Source organism: Nannizzia gypsea, genomic scaffold (assembly GCF_000150975.2).
Source record: "Nannizzia gypsea CBS 118893 supercont1.5 genomic scaffold, whole genome shotgun sequence".
NCBI classification, from domain to species: Eukaryota; Fungi; Ascomycota; class Eurotiomycetes; order Onygenales; family Arthrodermataceae; genus Nannizzia; species Nannizzia gypsea.
In genome coordinates, this window is record NW_003345197.1 from 1,909,045 (window position 1) to 1,929,187 (window position 20,143).

The 20,143-nt window shown below is 50.8% G+C and overlaps 6 protein-coding genes across 6 annotated transcripts; 3 read left to right on the plus strand and 3 right to left on the minus strand.

Moving 5' to 3' along the window:
- Positions 1 to 779: 779 nt before the first annotated feature.
- MGYG_06569 (chitin synthase G) lies at positions 780 to 4,054 on the minus strand (the record flags this gene model as incomplete). The annotated part of the gene is made up of 7 exons (XM_003171978.1): positions 780 to 917; positions 985 to 1,630; positions 1,697 to 1,880; positions 1,953 to 2,799; positions 2,863 to 3,224; positions 3,294 to 3,744; positions 3,977 to 4,054. The coding sequence occupies 7 exons, from the start codon at positions 4,052 to 4,054 to the stop codon at positions 780 to 782; spliced, it is 2,706 nt and encodes a 901-aa protein (XP_003172026.1).
- Positions 4,055 to 5,835: 1,781 nt separating this feature from the next.
- On the plus strand, positions 5,836 to 7,871 carry MGYG_06570 (hypothetical protein; the record flags this gene model as incomplete). Its single annotated transcript, XM_003171979.1, has 5 exons — positions 5,836 to 6,166; positions 6,251 to 6,996; positions 7,064 to 7,158; positions 7,219 to 7,363; positions 7,455 to 7,871. The coding sequence occupies 5 exons, from the start codon at positions 5,836 to 5,838 to the stop codon at positions 7,869 to 7,871; spliced, it is 1,734 nt and encodes a 577-aa protein (XP_003172027.1).
- Positions 7,872 to 8,273: 402 nt separating this feature from the next.
- Positions 8,274 to 9,594, minus strand: MGYG_06571 (hypothetical protein; the record flags this gene model as incomplete). The annotated part of the gene is made up of 3 exons (XM_003171980.1): positions 8,274 to 8,462; positions 8,489 to 9,513; positions 9,579 to 9,594. 3 exons carry the CDS (start codon positions 9,592 to 9,594, stop codon positions 8,274 to 8,276), a joined length of 1,230 nt encoding a protein of 409 aa, XP_003172028.1.
- A 3,056-nt stretch (positions 9,595 to 12,650) lies between these two features.
- MGYG_06572 (hypothetical protein) lies at positions 12,651 to 13,733 on the plus strand (the record flags this gene model as incomplete). The annotated part of the gene is made up of 4 exons (XM_003171981.1): positions 12,651 to 12,840; positions 12,899 to 12,965; positions 13,036 to 13,503; positions 13,607 to 13,733. 4 exons carry the CDS (start codon positions 12,651 to 12,653, stop codon positions 13,731 to 13,733), a joined length of 852 nt encoding a protein of 283 aa, XP_003172029.1.
- Positions 13,734 to 15,445: 1,712 nt separating this feature from the next.
- On the plus strand, positions 15,446 to 16,393 carry MGYG_06573 (hypothetical protein; the record flags this gene model as incomplete). Its single annotated transcript, XM_003171982.1, has 3 exons — positions 15,446 to 15,509; positions 15,575 to 16,219; positions 16,293 to 16,393. 3 exons carry the CDS (start codon positions 15,446 to 15,448, stop codon positions 16,391 to 16,393), a joined length of 810 nt encoding a protein of 269 aa, XP_003172030.1.
- A 247-nt stretch (positions 16,394 to 16,640) lies between these two features.
- On the minus strand, positions 16,641 to 19,118 carry MGYG_06574 (iron transport multicopper oxidase FET3; the record flags this gene model as incomplete). The annotated part of the gene is made up of 8 exons (XM_003171983.1): positions 16,641 to 16,958; positions 17,008 to 17,422; positions 17,479 to 17,685; positions 17,748 to 17,905; positions 17,972 to 18,200; positions 18,274 to 18,382; positions 18,447 to 18,563; positions 18,632 to 19,118. 8 exons carry the CDS (start codon positions 19,116 to 19,118, stop codon positions 16,641 to 16,643), a joined length of 2,040 nt encoding a protein of 679 aa, XP_003172031.1.
- Between the last annotated feature and the right edge of the window lie 1,025 nt (positions 19,119 to 20,143).

Genomic DNA, 20,143 nt, shown 5'->3' on the forward strand with positions numbered 1-20,143 from the left:
GAAGCCAAATAAGAAAAATACCAGGTACTGGGGTATATATTCTAATCGTACGGCAAAGCACAAGGGGAAATGACAAGTCGTAACGGCAGTCGTTAAAAGGGAATATGAAAGCTGCTCCGAAGCGGTTAACAAGACGTTTGGATATTTCTTGATGGCGGGCAAAAAGGGCGATGCCTGATAAGGGACACGTGACTGGTTAACCCAATAGGTACCCGTTATCTGATCTACTTGAGATGATGCAAACGCAAAGAGGACTTTGGTTTAGGTAGGAGATGAAAGGGACATAACTGGATGTTGGATGCTAGGTATATGTGTGTATATGTTTATATATATGAAAGACGTTCTGATAGATACTATAGGGGTGTGGGGTGGGCGCAATTTGGCATATTTTCATAGCATGGAGAAATTGAGGAGCATAGCTTCTGGTTGAAGAGCCTCCAAAGTGTAGGTAGATGGCTAGTGAGAGAGGAAAGCAGTGGGCACGCAACGTGAAGAGTTGGAACATGGGGAAAAGGGATCAGACACACAATAACAGAGAGTATTCATCTAAAATACAAGACACGTCCCCAGCCAGGTCAGGAATGGACATTAGAATAGAATTGACATAATCTGGGCAAAAGAGAAGAGGAAGGGAGATAGGAGAAGACATCGAGGAAAAAAGACGACATAGGGAAAAAGGAAACAGGAGAAGGTACAAAAAGAAAATGAGAAAGGGAAACTTTATTTGGAGAATCAGAAAAGGAAAGCCGTCAATCGGAATCAAGGTATTAAAAGAACTACTATCTTCTTGCGAAACAGCACATGATGCCAGATTTACCAAGGAACCAGCATGCTCCGATGAATCGAATGAGGGAGAGCGCAGCCGTTGCCCACAGAAGAGACTGGAAGAAACGACTGGTACGTTCGGTAGCTCGTGACTATGAGATGAGTTAGTGGGAAAGTAAGCAATAGAATATACGGGGATTTAGAATGGTAGCCACATACGGTAAAACCGAGAGCTGTCAAATTATCACTTGTAATGGCGACGGCAAGGATAGCATTGGAGAAGAGCCAGGAAGAGACCAAACGGGTACGGAAACTCTTGTACGAATCCTCGAGCGTCTTCTTCTCATCCACCTTGGGCTCGACATACGGGGTCAGGGCGCGCTTGACAGTGCTTTCGAACTGACTGTCAATGTCTGCCTGGGGCTTGTCAACTTCTTCAATAGTGGCAGATTTTCCGTCTTCCTTGGTCGTCTGTACAGATGGTAGAGCATCGGCCTTGTCGGATCCCTTGGTACCCCAAGACACATCGTGCCAGTTGCTGAAAGCATAGACCATGAGGATGTTGATGTACGAGGACATGATAAGTAGATAGGCCGGGAAAGAGGTGAACATGTGCCATGGGTCACAGTACATGAACGAGGCGATGAAGTAGAGACCAAAGGTAGCGGCGAGAGCGATGACAATGATACCGGGGCCAGATGAGCCAAAGAAGGATTTCAAGAACTCGACGGGGCCATGGTCAGTTTCGAATGACAGGGAGGTACCGCCAGAGAAAGCTCGAGCAACCAGGTACATGGACAGAATGATAATATACAGCTGGATGATGCCAAAGAGAACGAACGATGTGATGTATGAGTGCTTGGAACTGGAGGATAACCAAGTTAGCGAGTTGATTGCGCAAACGCAGGATAGAATATACTGTAAAACTTACCCCTTGGGTCGGTTACCGAGAGCCAGGATGAACTGTAGGAGCAAAAAGCCGAGGTATGCGTATTTCAAAAGAGTGTTCAGAATGGGCGTGACCTTGTTACCGAAAGGGAAAGCTCTGTTACCGTTAGATGGGCCAGGGTTGCCGACAAGGTCCATGATAACGGCTGTAGTAAGCCAATACGAAGCTATTGAAATGTTATCATATTAGCCTCTAGATCAATTCTGGCAAGCAAGTACCTACGGGGGCAGAGACATACCGAGAGCAAACCAAGTCATGAAGACGGTGAAAGTGTTGTATAACATCTGAATGTGGAAGAAGAACATGCGAAGGATGTTATGTCCACTCTTGTACATTCTGCCGAAGTGCATGAGAGCGTAGATACTGGCAGCGAACGAACCGTTAAGCCATCGACGACGCTGACCGATGAACTCTGGGGCGCCCTCGGGAACGTCAGTTTCACCCTTGGAGGCCTTGACGTAAGTAAGATGCCACTTGGATCCGGCTTTGGCGACAAGTTCGAAACAGAGGATACGATCTTCGGCCAAGAACATGTTCTTCTTGAAGATATTCATGCCCTCAATACCCTTAGGGCCGAGCTGTTTGGACAGGGTATGGTCACCATGGAAGTACTGTTCCAGCGGTCTTCCCATGATGGCACGGAATCGGTAGGCAGAGAATGCACCGGGCAACACACTGACGTAACCAAAGGAACTCTCCAGGGGTTTGTCGAGAATGTTACTGATCTTGTACTCGAAATTCTGTGCGGCAACAAGAGGGTTGATGAGGTTCTTCCAACCCTTACCCAACATAGCGTGAATCTCGCCACAGCATCCACCGAGATCCTTGTCGTTGTAAAAGGCCTCCCAGAGGGCAAGCAGGGATTTTGGCCCTGGCTTGGTACCTGCGTCGAGCAGGATGCAGACTTCAGGGTTGAGGATACGGCCAAACGCGTTAAAGAGCCATCTGTGGGAGTTGATCTTCTTGCTGTTCTTCTGCTTGAGACAGAACATCATCTGAACTGGCGGAAGAGTAGAAGGGCTGTCATCATGGGGCCGGATGAGTTGCTGGTTGGCGGTCACAGAAAGTTGTGTGGTATACTCGAACTACAAGATGGCATATCAGCATCAATCCCAGTATTTTTTTTCCGGCCTTGTTACTTGACTTACAATGTGAGCAACGGTCTCCTTTCCGTCAACATCCTTTTTCATGACACCATCCTGGTAGACACCAACGGTAGCCAGGAGGTCAAGAGTATCCTTGTCACAAGGGTCAATACCGTCGAAGATGAGAGCCACGACAATCTTCTGCCAGGCTGGGCCGCCCTTGTTCCAGAACTCGGACTTCTTCAAGTTGACAATATCTCTGATATTCTGCATGACACCATGAAGAGTACGAGCAGTAAGCACCTTATCTTCGTTGTAATATGTAATGGCAATGAGCAGCTCAGTGTGACGGTTGTACATGGCGGGACGTAGATTGTAGCCATTGTGCAGCGTAAACTCGTTAGGATCACAGGTAGCAGCAGTATCTACAGATAGTAAGTATCACCATATATATCCCATGTATGCTGGATAAGACGAGGAAGAAAGAAACTCACATCTCATATGGGTGAACTCCTCACTACCGCCCTCAAGGTCGTTGCGGTACTTGGCTTGGACAGCGTTCTGAATAGCACTGGGCACCGGGTAGTCGATACTGAGGACGGATCCTTGGACAAGTTTAACCTTTCGGGTGGCATAACGTCGCAGGTTGCCTTGCTGGGGAGCCTGTCTCTGGCGCCAGGCCTCGGTGGAAGAGGTCTCACTGCGGGTATAAGGAGAAGGCACGCGTCCGGGCACGCCAAAGCCGGCTGCAGGATTCTGCATCTGGTCCTGCGGGTACTGGGCCATGGCGGGAGCGTCGGTCGAATAGGTTTCAGTCAGGCTGTACTTGGAGGAGGGCCTAACAGGAGATGTTCCGCGTTGCTGGGGGTCGTCAAAGGGGCCGCCGTAGGGACCCTGGTTGAGAAGCGAGCGAGACGACTCGTCCTCCTGCGGCAGATGGTATTGCTAAAGAAATGCCAAATGAGTAACGGAGAGACGAGCAAATATGAGGAGGCAGCCTTTGTTTTGTATTTTTATTTTTCATTTTCTTCATCATTCATTTCACAGTCAAACGTGAAACAAGTGACTGGGCAGGGGGGGAGGAAAGAGTAGCTAGTATAATAGATGATGATGTCGATACCACCCTCCATTTTGTTCTAGCGGGGATGAAGGGAGTGATTGAGTGACTTGGACTTACACTTGCAGAGGGAGTGATGTCCTGCAGCCGATGGCCATCGTTATAGCCTCCTGGCGAGCTTGGGCCCGGGTAGGCCATGGTAACAAACGCGGACGACCGCTACTTTTCTTCCTCTGCGAGGTTGTCGATTCTCTAGAGTAGCACCTTGTTTTGCGCCAGAGATCAGGTCGGGTCAACGAATGTCAGGGCGGATGCCGGAGAGCGGTCAAGGATCGATCAAAGGAGTTGACGATGGTGAATGAAGAGCGTGATGGACGAGGCAGAGAGCGGTCACACAGGTAGCGTGAAAAAGGGTGCTGGCACTCTGGATCACGACCCTCGTGTCAAGTGACGGACGACGGGGAGCCTGTAGGAGGACAAGGAGGAGAGCTGAAGTCGAGGTTGACGAGGACGAAGGAGAAGAAGACAAAGTGAAGACGAGAAAAGGATGGATAAGAAATAAAGCCCACACGCACGCCTTGGAGAGGTTGTCCAGCGCTTCGTTTCCTTTTTTTTTCGCCTCTGCCTTTTTTTTCTGCCCTTTCACAGCCCCCTGAGCAACTGGCCAGCGAAAGGATGAGGTCTTGCAAGGGGGACGAGACGTGCGCAGAAGTAGTGATACTTATTTTAAGCGCAGAGTTTATATGCAGCAGCAAGTATCGGTACTTAAGGTTGTCGGCTCGGAAGAACCCGCTCACCCGCCCTTACGTCAGCACTCTGAAACATCTAATAATACTTTCTGGCGCATAAAATATCTTAGCAGGACGAGGGCGGCTGGAAGTTGGAGTTGGAGCTGGAGTTGGTGTTAGGCTAGCAGGGCAGAGGCACAGCTAACATCCTCTCTCTTGCGCCCTGCCGTCTCCATCTTCGCACCTTTTGACACCGTCTGCTGCTTCGTCTTCGTCCCCCTTTCGACTCTCCTCTCTGTCTTCCTCATTCGACTCTGTCTTTTTTTAGGTGCTGTATTATGTAATTGCAAAGCCCCTGGCTAAAAATAGACGGAAGACCCGCTCTGATTGGCCGGCGCCTCGTGGCGGCACTATGTATCAAATACGGTATCATACCCTCCTTTTGCCTATCCAGGGGCGTACCTTACGAATATTTACACGCGTTAGTACTCTATAGTGAAGGCGATAATATGTAATAAATCCATCCTTGGTCGAATGCTAATAATAAGAAGATAAAATAATAGCACTTGAGATGACAGGGAGGAGCAGGAGATGGAGAGGCGGTGGACAGGTCTAGATGATCATGAAACTCCCTAAGGTCCACTCTCGCAACTGAGATTCTGACTCTGGTCTGGTTGTTGATGCTGGCAAGGCTAACCGTTGGCGAAAACGACGCCGAGTGGCTGTGTGCATCTTCCTATACGATGTCGCCACGATTAGTGCCTGTTCCTGATTCACCTACTTAGCGAAAATGGCCTCAAAATACATATATATACTCCGTATATAGATATCTTTTGTGGTAGATGGCAGCTGGCTCAGCCGTTCAGCCTTGGGGCCAGGGTTGCACCAGCAGCTCGTTCAAAAAGGGCCCTTGAGGTGTCCCTGAATTGTGCCCGCACATACCCCATATATATACCCATGAAGAACACAGGCCAGTAAAGACATCTGCCAGTACTATGCACAGGTTACGTACTCACATGTCCCTCCTGCCTTCCCTTGGGTGTGACGAGGGGATACCTCGGAAATGACTGGTAATAACCGACCCCTCTCTACATCCTGGACCAGGGCTACATGCACAGGAAGGATCATCAAGACAGCGTGGACTGCTGCTGTCGAAATATCCGCCAGAAAACCCGACTGAGGCAGACTGATTCTTATAGCCGGTGAGCTATCTATTATATTATCAACTACATAAACAAATATCAATCCAAGATGGTTGCGATAGAGACTGTACCACAGCAAGGCAAGACTCTGCCAAATGAGCCCTTCTTTAGAAGACTGCTAGGCCTGACGCAGCTCGGAGATGGCCATGTTGCCATCGATGACCCATATTCTGGCACTAAGGCGAGTTATTCTCAATTTCTGGGTGATGTGCTTGCGACCCGAGATGCTATTAGACATGCAGCACCTCCGGGGATGCTTGATCAGCGCGGTATGATATATGAGCAGAGGCCATATATCCTGCTTCTTGCTCCTTGCAGCTACCGTTACCTTGTCGGCTTCTTTAGTATTCTGGCGCTAGGAGCAGCGGTGGTGCCGTTGTGTAAGTGGCCATGTCAGCCTAGATGAATATAGTTATCTTCCAAGTACAAGTACGACTAACCGCCTACTCATGAAAAACTGATAGCTGTCAGTGTATCTGTCGACGAGGCTGCACGATTCATGGACAAATCAGAGGCTTCCTGTCTCGTCTTTGCTACAGAACTGGAACCTAAAGCACTGGAGATTCAACAGTCCACCTCCCTTGACCTAGCTCCAATATCGTTTGCTGAGGGTACCACTAAAGGAGAACAAGCGTGTGATATCGATATCACAATCAACGAAAGCTTTACTATTGATACCACTCGCCCCAGCCTCGTTCTAGGTACGTCCGGAAGTACAGGCCCACCCAAGGGAGTCGTCCTAACGCGAGATTTTTTCAATACCCCTATGCCTGACGGCGGCCCTGGTGATGTATTCATCACCATGATCACGGCCATGAACTGGATTGGCGGCGTCTGGCCCCCTACCAAGCTTTTGTTAAACGGCGTGAGGATTGAAATATTTGACTCTCAGCCTAGCAAGCCAGAGGTGGCTTGGGAGCGGTTTCGACAGGGCGGCGTGACCTTTGTCATGGCCCATTCGAACGTTTGGACAAGCATGATGAAGTACTATGTTGACGAGTTGGGTGGTCTGCCATCTACTGAGCGGGAACCGTATGTTCAAGGAGCAAGGGGCATCAAGTTGGCCATGGCTGGTGCAACACCAATATTCCCTCCCGTACTTAGCTTCTGGAGAGGAGTACTCGGCCGCCCGCTAATGAATCTATACTCTGCTGCCGAGATGGGAGGATGTGGGCTCCGTACTGCGGCAGATGTTGAGGAAGATATTGAGGTTAGATTGCCGAAGCCTCTGATACAGCAAACATGTGCAAAATGTTAATTAACAACCTGTGTTATAGCGGTCTGTCGGAACCCCTTACGGCCAGTTGGAGGTGAAGCTCTCTGAAGGCGAGCATGGTGAGTTTCTGATTAAGGGGCCAACGGTGATATCTCAGTAAGTGGATACCCTACGAGCACTGACTATTCCATTGTTATTAACCAAAGAATCGATCAGCTATCTGGGAGATGTTAAAGCTACACAGGCTGTCTTTGATGATGATGGCTTCTACAAGACCGGAGACAGGGGTCATCTTGAGAACGGCGTTTATATCATTGATGGCCGGCTAAAACATGACTGCAAGTACCCCCTTTCACCGGCTGTGCCCCGATATACTTCCCTGATCCTTCAGGTTATGGCTAATCTCTGTCTTGCTTTCGGGGCTGGTAGTTATCAAGCATTATTCATACAAGGTGCCAATCCCCGAGCTGGAGATGCAGCTGCTAAGACTGGCCTACATCGATGAGGTGTATGCTGTTCCAGTTCCGGAGGCCTTGGTAGGCGAACACATCGCAGCCCTTGTACGGTTGAAGCCTGGGGCCCAAGAAGGTGGCCTGACTCTTGCAAAGCTGCGTGAGGATCTGTTGTCTACCTCGACCTTACCGGTCGGCTATCTGCCTACAATGCTGCGTATTTTAGCTAGACGGGAAGCCATCCCCCGGTCATATACCGATAAACCTCTCCGCAAACAGATTGTGACGGAGTTTTTTCTGGGCCCCAGTGGGACCGTGGAAGTAGGGAAGAACCTTGCGATCGAAGTGTGGCAGACTAAAGGTATCCCTGCGGCCAGGGACTTTGATCAGGGTAGTGAGAAGAGGCAGACAGCATAGGAAGATAACCCGAGACGTGGAACCGAATACGTTAAGGAATGTGGTATAAGATCGACTATAGGTAGAATCGTAGATCAACTTCGTTCGTAGTACAGATTGAAGAAACATTATTACATGGACAAACAAAGCTGTGGTTCGGCCAGATATCACAAAGACACAGACAAAAAGGCATTAAAGGAAGACACTGGGAGAAGAGAACAGGGGTAGTACGCAAAGAAAGGGCTGAACAATAGAGAATGAAAAACCGGGGGCCACCAATTTCCTTTAACAGACGCCGCATAAAAAGCTCCTTTATTGGGACGAGCTTTAGTCCTAGAAAGAAAAACGAAGACACAAGGTGAGGACAATGTAGGAGAAAGCTAGTTCGTAAGAGTGGGTGTGTTATGTATTTGACGATATGGCCTACCCCTTGACCTCATGTTTGTCATCAAAAGGGCTGGCACTTCGTTTTGACTGGCCGTTTGGACCGCTGGCTAAGGAAGACGAGGGTATGGGTTCTTCTTCAGCAATTGGGTCGGCAAATGGGCTTTGTTTTGGCTCAGGAGAGTCATCTATTTCGTTGACTGCAAGTGACTGGATGGATCCACGGCACTTCCCCTTGACGGTAGTTTGTTTACCGGTGGTGGTAGCATCGTCCTTGGGCTGGAGTAATCGTTGCTAGACTCGCCGGTGGATGGGCTGTGTTCAGGCGATTCGACGGTGACCTTGGGTGTACTTTGTGAAGAATTGTTGTCGGTGATAGTTGTTGCCGTGGTCGTCGTCTTGGAGCGACCACCCTTTGTAACGTTGATAGGACGAGCGACTGCGCTGCGAGCAACGATCGAGCTGACACCAAGCTTCGCTGCAACTGCATTGGCTTTGTTGATCTGTGAGTTGGTGATGGCCGGGACTTTTGGAGACGACTGAGAGGAGGAGGAGCTGGCGCCTGACTTGACGCTGACGATGTTTGCCCTGGCCTGGTAGGCCTCCTGGGCCGGGACGGGACTGACGATGGCGTTATGACGGTAGATGGTCGTGGCAACGCTGCTGCGAGCGAGACTGGGGCTAATGCTCTTGCCGTCGTCATCGGTCATGCCAGACCACATGGAGTCACGAATGTCGCCAGGCATGAAGAAGTGCTGGTTCTGTCCGCTGGCGACGGCGGATGGGATTGGTGGCACAGGAGGGACCATGAGGTCTGGTGAGCCGGGAGCGGATCTGTTGGTGATGCCGGGGATGTATGCGATCTGGATGACGTTGGAGGCGCGTGTGAGGACAGTGGAGGCGATGGAGCCGACAGCAGAGTGCCTCTTCTGGTTGTTGCTGTCTACGTCGACGCTGCTGGCGTTTGTCTTCTCATCCCACAGCTCAGTGTTCTTGCGTCGACGCCGGACACAAAACCACCAGGTAAGCACGATGGCAGCGATGAGGGCGATGCCGCCGACGACACCGCCGGCAATAGCGCCTGTTGGAGCGCCCGAGTCGTCCGACGGCTGGCTGGCGAGGGGATCGGGGACGCAGATAGCAGCAGCGCAGGCCTCGCACGATTTGGCCGTGAGGGTGCATATTTCAGTGCCCTTGCAGGGTGGACACGGCGGCGCCTCGGTCGGGCAGTTGACGACGCATCGACGGAAGAGCGTACGGGGGCTTCGCCCGTAGACGACTGTGTTGAAAGCAAGTCAGCGAAGCGAGCGAAAGGAGAGTCGAGTCGGGACGGCGTAGACGTACCTGATTCTGGGTTCATGATGGAGCCGCGTTGCAGTGCACACTGAGAAGCTGGTGAGAGAGGGAGGGATGGGATGTAGGGGAGTAAAGAGGAGAGAAGAGCAAGCGTATGGCTGTAAAAGCGAAGGTGAGCAGCTGCACAGCAGCAGGGTCAAAAATGAGCGACGGTGGAAAAGCGAGGACGACAAGGACAAAGGCCAGCCAGGGGGGAGCGTCCGTAGGGCGAGGCTGGACGGTAATAAGAAGAGTAATATTAGCGGTCGACGGTTGGTTGGGCGTTGAAACGAGTGTGAAGCGACGACGGATGCGAAAGTCGGGCCGGATCAGATCAGGGCAGACATAACTTCTCTCTCAGCGACTCTTTGACTGGCGCCACAGCAAGATGGCTGGGAGAGACGGCGACGACGACAACGAAGACGATGGCGATGGAGATGAAGACGAACGAGAGACGGCGAGGCGGGAGTCGAAGAGCGAGAGACGAGGGCAAAGATGAGGATGAGGATGACGAAGACGAGGATGAGACATCGCGATGTGTTGTCAGAAGAGAAAAATAAGGACGGGCGGGAAATGAGCCCAGGGCCGCGGCTAGAGCGGGCGGAGCATGTCGCGGGTGGAGCCACAGTGGACCAATCAGGGGTGACTATGTGGCCGAAGGAGGTGGGGCAGCTGTTCCTGGCTAGCCTCTTTTGGCTACTTCGGCCCGCAGAGCGGAGACCTCTTTTCGCAGTCGTGGCTTTCTATTGGAGGGAAAAGCACGCGCCAGTTATGACTAATCAGAAGCGGGTGGACAACCCTTATAAGGTTAGCCTCAAATTCACGTGATGAAACATTGACATGCTGACTAAGTAAATTCACTAAGCCCGCAACCAACGCCTGCAGTGCCTATAATGTTGGCCATAACATTACCTACGAGCGTTTAACCATTCTGTATTCGTGCATGAAGTCCTGCAGTTGACCCTATACACTTTACGTACATACCTGCTTGTATCAGCGCGGAGTACAATATAACTCAATATATGCCCCTCGTTGACCCCTCTCGGGATGGCCAGGATGGCCAGGACCGTTCAACTCACTATCCAGCCTCCCCAGGCCTGGCAACCCTTTTTACCGCCTAGCTTTACTCGGTGTGCCAATACCCAGTTGATACATCATGCTCTCTTCTTACCCTGAAATAGGGGACAGGTATGTTGACGCAGGTAGGTATCGCCATATACTCGACCATGGAATGCCAACCTCGAGACCAGCTATTCTGGACTGCTCGGACTACATCATCTAACAGATCGTGGCGTACCTAGCCTTGGAAGCCCTACTCATGCCCTGCTGCTTGACACTTGAATGAGCGGGAAGGCAACGAGCCTGGCAAAATGGTGCTCTTCCCCTGGTATAGAGAATGCAGAGCAGAAATAGCTACACCTGTGGGCGATTCTTATGAATTCTAGGCTGAGAGGTGATATAAGGAAGCCAGTATCGTTTGTGGTGTCACGTTCACAATCTATTGACAGTCCAATGAATAGGATATATACGAGGAGAAAAAGGCTAGAGTATGGAGCTAATTCCTAGGGAAATATCACTACTTCTTTCTTCGAAATATCCTCTTCTACTATTCGCGTCTTCCGGCGGAGGTAATCGATCTAGCGGGAAGACCTCCTTGGTAACAGTCATGCTTTGGGGAGTAACAGATTGTAAGTAAATTTATTATTTATGGCGCTAGTCAGTTAATGATTTTACGCTCAGATCGAAGCCGCGTGATATTTCGGCGCCCAGCGACTCTCACGAATCATTACATTGACCCCCAATTGCATCGCCGTGATGCCAGTTGAAGACATGTTGGACCAATTGCCGTCCGATTAGCGGTCCTAATGCTCGGTGCAAACGTGGCATCCTTTGCTTTTATAATATTATATGAATGGAGTAGTCGTGGTTCTATTACACCGTTTAGCCTCACTCTGATCTTGAAAATCTAGAGGGCTGCACGACCCGTACCTTAAGCGCTTGTAACGCGTTATGCATACTCGTCGACCACAGGCTCATGCACATCTACCCGTCACCTACATCCCCGGTAACTTAGTATACACAATGTACCACGGCAAGGAATAAAACTCTATGTTTTCTTGTACGGAGTAAACTATGCAATATCATGATAATTAGTATTAATGCAGTACGTTTTTGTCCAGAGCTCTGCTTACAGGATAGGCCTCAAGGACTATGAGTTTCTTTTGGTAAATGTGCTGGTTATTTCTTTCCTTAAGGAATGGCTGTAAGGGCGGTAACTGCTAAGATATAGGATAGCTATGGTATTGGGGCTCCTTGGATGAAACTTATTATATCTGTGACTGTTATATCTCTTGACCTCATCTCCGAGAAATCTCTCGTCTTTTCCTTTGCTTTCACTGTTAATGTTTCACTTTGAGGTTTTTGATAGACGGTATAGTTTGTTTATTCGCTCATTATGGGAGACTAAGTAGTCAGTGGCTGGTTAGTAATTGATTTCAGGTTACTGTTTTTTTTTAAGTACCAATCAAGAAGACGAAGAAAAAACGAAGAAGAGAAGATGATCTACCGGCAGATCCGGCCGCGATGCTGATAGTGCACACCATGCGCCATGCGTGTTCCTGTTTTGTCGCCCAGTTGGAAATGTGGCTGTTACACTGCGCCGCCCAGCCAGAGTCTCTCTATCGTGTGATTTGGTAGGCTGCCAAAAATATACCAGATATGTATATTCCATACTGGTATCAGGCTACCAAACCGGTCTGTTGGAGACATCATCGAACCAGTGATCGCGACTAGACGCTGCTGCAGTCCCCCTCCGGGTGACTATGCTGGAGTCGGGGAAGATCGGGCTTTGACTGCAGCCAGTCACTTATCCTCCTGCTCTGCTTGGTTCGCCGGTTCGCCGGTTCGCCGTAACCAGGTGCGAAGAATAGTGGTTGAAGGGGGCAGCAGGGCAGCATCCAGCCTTGTTGAGTCGGGTATAAAAAGAGGGCTATGTCTTCTTTGCAAAGATGTCGGCCAATATACCTACTTAGTACGTCTGCTTCCTTTACCCATACACGCATCCGCTTTAGCCTCACCAGTATGGGTGACCATCAAGACCGCCAGTTTGAACAAGACAAGTCGCGCTATGTCATCCCAGGCGGTAGTGTTGAAAGAGACCGTCTGCGAGTTCAGCATGAATGGATCAAAGGAACGGCAGGTGGCCTTATCAAGGCGCCCCTGAACCTGACGGCCGGCGGGTTGAAGGTTCTCGACTCGGCCACTGCTGACGGTAAGCCGGACTGATATAATGAATGTAGGGTATCAATCCATCTGACTGACCTGGCCAGGCTTCTGGATCCACGATGTTCGTCTCGTGCTCCCTGACGACACAGAATATGTCGGTTTTGATATTGCGTATGTCTTCTCTGTCCCTGTGAATCGTTAACGAAAACACGCAGGCTTACTCATGAGTTTCAACATGAAGGACTGAGCTGTTTCCACCACCTGAGAATCTGCCACCAACAGTGTCTCTGGTACCACACAGCGTCACTGAGCCCGTCCCCCCGGCCTGGGAGAGCAATTTTGATCTGGTTAACCAGCGTCTGCTATTTGCCTTTTTCCAGCGCCAGGAAATCAACCAGATCGTCAAGAGGCTCGTTAGTTGTCTCAAACCTGGTGGATGGATCCAGTTCTTCGAGTATGACCACTACACCATGGTGACAGATCCCCGTGCAACGACCTATCTGCTCTTCTACAAGTTTGCAGAGCAGAAAGTGCGGAATCTCAACGTCAAGACGGACATCATGGACGCCCTTGAAGATGCTGGGTGTGAGAACATCCAGAGCCAGTGCCTAGAGATGGTTGCTGGAAACGCACATGTCGATCGAGAGCAAGGGATGCGAGGACGGCGGGTAAGCCGGGTCCTATTCCACTCGTTTGGCAGCCTGGTCAAGTAAGTCATCCAGCCGTTCATCCGCCATATCCTAGTTATAGAGTAACTACTTTTTTACCCTTTTTGATCGCCATTGTTTGCTAACTTTCGGGAACCCAACTAGACTGGAAGATGTCGGGCTGAGCGAGGACCGCCGGCCATCGCTCGCTGCAGAGCTGGAGAAGGACATGGACACGTACAAAACCGGTGTAGCGGGGAACTTCATCTGGGCCCAGAGGAAACGCACCTAGTTCTGCCCTGTATCCTCAAGATAGTTATAGTGAGCTCTCGGTAGTCAGAAATATACATTAAATCGTTCGTAAAGTGACAAGTCGAGCCTGGCTGTGTCAATCAAGTGTTGCTCCCTTCTCGCTTTCCATGACCACAGCTGTGACATCGACTGCATATCTCGCTTCTTTGCACCCCGTAGGTTCTTGTTCTTCAAATGGCCACAGTGATGTAATGTATGGTACCTGATATGTTGCCCCTTGCACGACGTCTACTGCTACTACGGCTTCGGTTTATCCTGTCACCAACCTTCAACAGCTTTCCAGCAAACGCCCCTATCTCCATCGAGCTGGAAGCTGCGTTGCAGTGTACTGACAAATTGCTCGAGTATCCGCCATCAAGGTGCGGTTGTTCTTCAACTGGGAAGGTTGTGTAGCTGCGAGTTTCTCAAGCGTTGTTGATTCAAGTATCGACTTGTAGTATTTGGTCGGCGTCTTCTTCTCATCGTCCAGCTTGCCATTGAAGATACCGTGAAAGTAGGCCTCGTCTGTGGCTTTAGTGCTTGTCGGTCGGAGCGTGCCTGGATCGACATGTCTCCAGATAATTAACTTGAGGGTGAACCGACTTAACTATCCAGTACAGTGTTTAGAGTTGTTACTCCGTGGGCTTGAGAGGCTCGACCGCCCATATAATGTAGACATTGCCGATAGAAGCTATAAAAGGGCTTGTGTAGGCGAGAACTGAGGTGAGCCGATAGAAGCTATAAAAGGGCTTGTGTAGGCGAGAACTGAGGTGAGCCGATAGAGCCGTTAACTTGGTAACGTCAACTTGTAACCGTTATGGTTGTTTCATGCAGAGGTTCCTGATAAATCCATGCTAGTCGCTCTATAAGCCTTTGGGTGTGCTCACAGCTTCTGAGAGTGCATCCCCTTACGGAGTACAGTAGCCCCTGAGCGCTCTGCCATACAGAGTTCGTTCGCATAATGAAGCCATCCATTTATTCCGTATATGTAAGTGGTGACAGACTCCCTCCAGCCCCTGAGCATCGGTTAAAAGCCACACGCCTCCACTGTGGGCTTGAAACAAAGCTTGTTGTACTCGTATAATCCCTGTAGCTGCATGAATAATGCTCTTGATATTGCTCAGCTCGACAGCCCGGCTCACGTCCGTTAGCGGGCAGGGCTGAATCTCTCATCCTACGCTGTCCTCTGCTATGAATAACAGAGGGTTACACGGCCTCCCAGCGGTCGTCGTGCGCCTGTTCTGGCCTGGCATGTGTGTCCACAGTGTTCGTCCCTAGGTCACACACGGGCTGATGGGTACCTCACAGAGGGTTGCAGCTTGCGGGTTGTTCGATATCTCTGTTCCTTAAGGGCTGCCATCGGACGTCTCCCCCCCGGTCCTGTCTTGCATCCCAAGCATGCAGCATCTGTGGCTGACGTGGCTAGTAAATATCCTGTCGTTCGGCCAGTCAGTACTCCATAAGTTAGCAAAGGTGACAGAGGGGCAGCCCGAGTCATACTATGTAGTGAATCCGTGGATACGCCGGCAGTCTTCGCGCTGTGACAGGCCCGGCTGCGCGTCTATATAAGATGCGTTTCCTGTTGTCTTGCGGGCTCAGCTCGCAGTCTATTTAGTTAACTAACTACAACCGCAGCAACCTCACCATCAGCAGCAAGAAACAACAACAAGGGACATCACCGGCTAACCACACGCAGCAGTACGCTCGAGGGCCATGTCCTTTTTCAAGAAGTTCGATGAGCTGAAGGCCAGCTTCTCAGACAAGCCACCGCAAGGAGGTCTGGTGTCTGTCCGGTTTAAACCCTCTCTTACTGTGCGTCCTAGCTAACGGCTGCATCTTCAGGCGAACGCGGCTATGGCGAGCCCCCTTACGGCCAACAGCCACCATACGGGCAGCAGCAGCAGCAGCCATACGGCCAGCCTCCATACAGTCAACCTCCATACGGCCAACCTCCATATGGTCAGCCGCAGCAGTATGGCCAGGCTCCGTATGGGCAGCAGCCGCCGCCACCGCCGCAGCAATATGGACAGCAGCCGCCGTACGGGCAACAGCAGCAGCCATATGGCCAGCCGCAGTATGGGCCTCCTCCACCACCTCAAGGCCCACCGCCCCCTCTTCCGGCCGGCTGGGTTCAGCACTGGGACCAGGTGAATCAACGTGCATACCATGTCGAGCAGGCCACTGGTCGTTCCCAATGGGAGGCCCCAAGCATGAGCTCAGGAGGGTATGATACTCGCGGCGACGCAAGCAGCAATAGTGCATATTATGCCGGAAATGCGCCTGGCCCTGCTGTTGGCATGGCGGGAGCATCTGGAGCAGGAGGATATGGCGCATCCAACTACGACAGCTCCCATGTCAGCTATGGCACGGAGAAGGAGAAAGATAAGGATAAGAAGAAGAGCTCTAACACGGGAGCGATGCTGGCTGCTGGTGTCGGTGGCCTTGCTATTGGTGCGGTAGGCACTGCGGTCATCGCACATGAGATTAGTACGCCGCCTTCCACCCATCGTCTTTGATCTTTTCCTTTTTACAACTATCACGCTGACTGATATATCGTTAGATGAACATGAGGAAGAGGAGCGCGAGGAGGAGCTTGAAGAACGCCAGGAAGAATATGGCGGTTCAGATTCGGGGTCTGACGGCGGTGACTACAGCGACTAGATAGGGTATAACCTCTTTCCAACGTCCTGCTTCAACGGACATTGCGATGAAAGTCTCTCCACACTCCCCTCAACTCTTCTTCTACCTCCTCCAGGTAAAATGCTAGAACTTATCAATTTGCCAGGGGCCGGAATGTAGGCTTCGTTGAATGAAAACTATTATTACTTATCCTCTAGGCCATTACTCTGCTGTTGATAACTAGTCATGAATGGTATAGACTTTTTATATGCAAAATGGTATGCATTTCCTAGGATAGATAGCTGCAAGTTTGGTTTGGAAGATCATGCAGCGGCCTCGATGCGCTGTTCATGACATCCACTAGCATCGCCATACCACTTGCAAGATGCCACAGGATATGACAGTGGAATAGCCAGATTCCAGCGTTGTCGGCCCGGAACCTTAGTACTGCATGGCCCCGGGCAGGGATATGCACTGTGTCTCGAAGGATGGCCCTAGAGTGATCGTACACTGCCTCTAGGGGGTCATTCCTGGGATCCCACGGATTGTACGAGCCCATCCCTGTATCAGCTTCGTGAATAGACATTACGTAAAAGTCATGGCCATGCTGGAACTGTTAGCAAAGGGGAATCTATACCAGAGGGTCCCATACGTACAATGTGAAATGGGTGAGGACCTTCATCGAGGTTATTCACCACCAGATCTACCCATGAGGCGTTGCTGCTTGTTTTGACCGTGAACTGGTTCTTATCCCAGTTCTCGGGTTCCAGTGAGATCAGAGGTAGAGGCGGGTTTGCCTGTGGTCGCCAGGAGGTGTGATTGAAGAATGCAAAAGGAACATAGTTGTTGGCCGATAATTTGGATAGCAAGGTGTAGACGAGGAATGTGTCGTCCGCCTTTGCGGGTATATGCGATATTGTGGAGGCTGTGGAAGTCAAGTCTGCCAGGTCAATGTGCGTCCCAGGCTCGCCAATGGGATTATCAGTTAGCGGTAGAGATGGCTTCCTTGCTGTGCTCCTGATAGGGAATGTTTGAGTATTGGTGAGCGCCGGATTTGGGAGACTGAAGCATCTACATCATTGAATTTAGAATGCTGGTACTGGGGTCGCCGATAATTAGTAACTTACTCTGGGTCAAGCTCTACTGTCATAGAAGATTGCGTTGCTTTGCCGAGGGTGTTTCTCAAGACAAAGTCTATTCTCTGCCCGGGATAGACGATGCCTATTGAGTGAGCACTCGAGGATTGAGATGGTGACTCAACGTCCGTCCCGCCGTCGACCTGTATCGGTGTCACAGTACCATGCTCAAAACCGAGACTGACACCAGCCAATGACCTATAGCTGTGGTAAGTATCGGATATATCGTTTGACCAAAGGGGAAAAGGAGTGACAACTACCCAACATTCACAACCCTGATACGGTGCGAAGTGTTAGAATCAAGGAGGAGTTCCGGAGTAGGATATCCGCCATCCACACAGTCAAGTGGTCGTGTAGGCAGTGCCATCGAGCAATTGAATCTTCCAGCACCGTTGATCAGCAAGGAGTCAGGGACAGGCTTGTATAGACGTTAGTGTAAAGCCACTTGCAACTTGGGATGGAGGTGGTAGAGTCTGCGACTAACCTCCTGGCCATTTGCCTCCAATGATCGAAACCACTTCAACACGTCCTCCGCCGGACGGTGATACCAGTCCCCGATGAGGAGAAGGTGTTCCTTTTCGTACTGGTACTTGAAAGCCTCAGTATGCATGGCCGAATCCCTTGCTATCCGCATACTGGGCGCTGATGGCTCGTGCACAACGAGGCCACCATACAAACCTTCTGCTCGCTGTAACCCTGAATGTGCATGGTACCTATAAGCGTAGATGGTATAAGCTCGATATCACTAACATAGACGAGAAGTAGTAGTAGTTGCTGTATACTTACCAGAATGTGCCACTCTGTGATTGCGAAATGGTGAAGTTGTACAACATCGAGTCGCCTGGCACTATCGGGCACTGAGTAACTCCAGTTACTCCATCCATATGATTCGCACCTGGTACAAGTGTTAGCAGCACTAGTATAGCTTGAATTTGTTGTCTCTGACCGTGCGTCTATACCTCTCATGTGCAAGCCATGCCAGTGAAGGACAACACCCTCATCTTGGATGTTGTTGATGACCTTGATATGAAGTGAGTCTCCGGAGCGTGCTTCAATGGTCGGTCCAGGAAACGAGTCTACAGACAAGTCAGTAACTGGTAGATAGAGTGATATAGCTATAGCAAGTAACTATTATAAAACTCACTGTTGATGAGATAAACACGCTTCTTCACTCCATCCAGGCGGCGGTATCCAGTGGTGATAGACCACTCCATTGTGAGCGTGGCTGCTGGACGAAAGACATGCTCCTCCGGATGGAGGAGAGAGCTCCAGGGCACGCTTCCCCCTTCTTCCAAAGAAGACGACGACGTGCTGGGCCGGAAAATGCCAGAGCCAATATCAAATATGTTTGGGACTGCACCTTGCTGCCACTGCGCAGCAAGCCTCAGGAAGACAAGCAGAGTCGAGACGCAGCAGACAAAGCCCACGAGCGGCCATGGGCCCCCCGGCAGCAATATCTTCTCATTCTGAGGCTTCTGCTCCCCTGTCTGGCTACCTGCTGAGGGCCTGGACGGTTCCTTTCCGGCTTCACGTTGCACAGCAATAGGGGTATCAGCAACAGCGCTCCCATCCTCTGGCTGCAGGAGCCGCCGCTGCGAGTTGTGCCGTCGTCTGCTGGCCGGCCTGTCCATCTCTCTAGATGTCTGAAAACCAGGGCTAGAGCTCGACGGGCCTCTGTCTAGCTGTATGCCTGCCCAGATGGATGATATAACTACCTAGATGGCGGTTGATCGGCGATATACTCCTAGACAGACAGACAGATAGCTTGTTGCAGGCGAGAGTCACAAGCATCAACCAAATGGCGAATCTGGACCCTGTCTGCCTTGAGCACTTATGCACAGAATCCTTAGCTCCATGAGATATATAGCCATTCGACCTGGTTATATCACGAGCCGCGGTTGATCTGCTGCCGGGTGTACATAATAGGTATGTAACCATAGTGGTCGTCTCTTGAGCGGTAACTAACCACCACAACCATGACCAACCACCCCCTGGCCTCTCCCGCTTGCAACGCTGCGAAGCCCTGGCCGTCCCAGTTCACCCCATGGCCTCTTTGCTAGGCTACACGTGTGTGGAGTCTGCTCTGCAATACGCGGTAGATCCGACGAAGCCGTGGAGCTGGGGTGTCATGGTATCATTTTTATTTTCCATGACCGCTTCACTGGCCGAGATGGCGCTGAGGATGATGGAGATGTTGCGAGTGACGTCCTTTGATAACAGCAACCACCTTCGCCATTTGTGCCTATACTCCGTGCGAGTATTGACCGTTCGCGACAGGCATACGGCGTCTTTGTCTTCTAGAATACGAGCTGGACCACTGGGGTGACACGCTGCCAGGGCGACAGGGGTCCATCAATCTCCACCAAACGGCCAGGGATCTTGAACACATTCTGGGTGACTGCAAAGCCGCAAACAGCCAGACAGTCACGCAGCTGCGCACGGAGTAGTTACAGGCCTCTTTCGGTCGAGGCCCTGTCAGTGGCTGTTGATGACACTGTTTGAGGGTGCGACGGACGGGATGTGGCTTTCTAGAGGCCGATATCAGATGCAGTCCCTCTGCAGCTGGATTCTCTGATATAAACTACTTCGTCGCCTGTATAAATATCCTCCACCCGCCATCCATGTTCTACTTGCATGCCTGGCCAATGGCATGGCT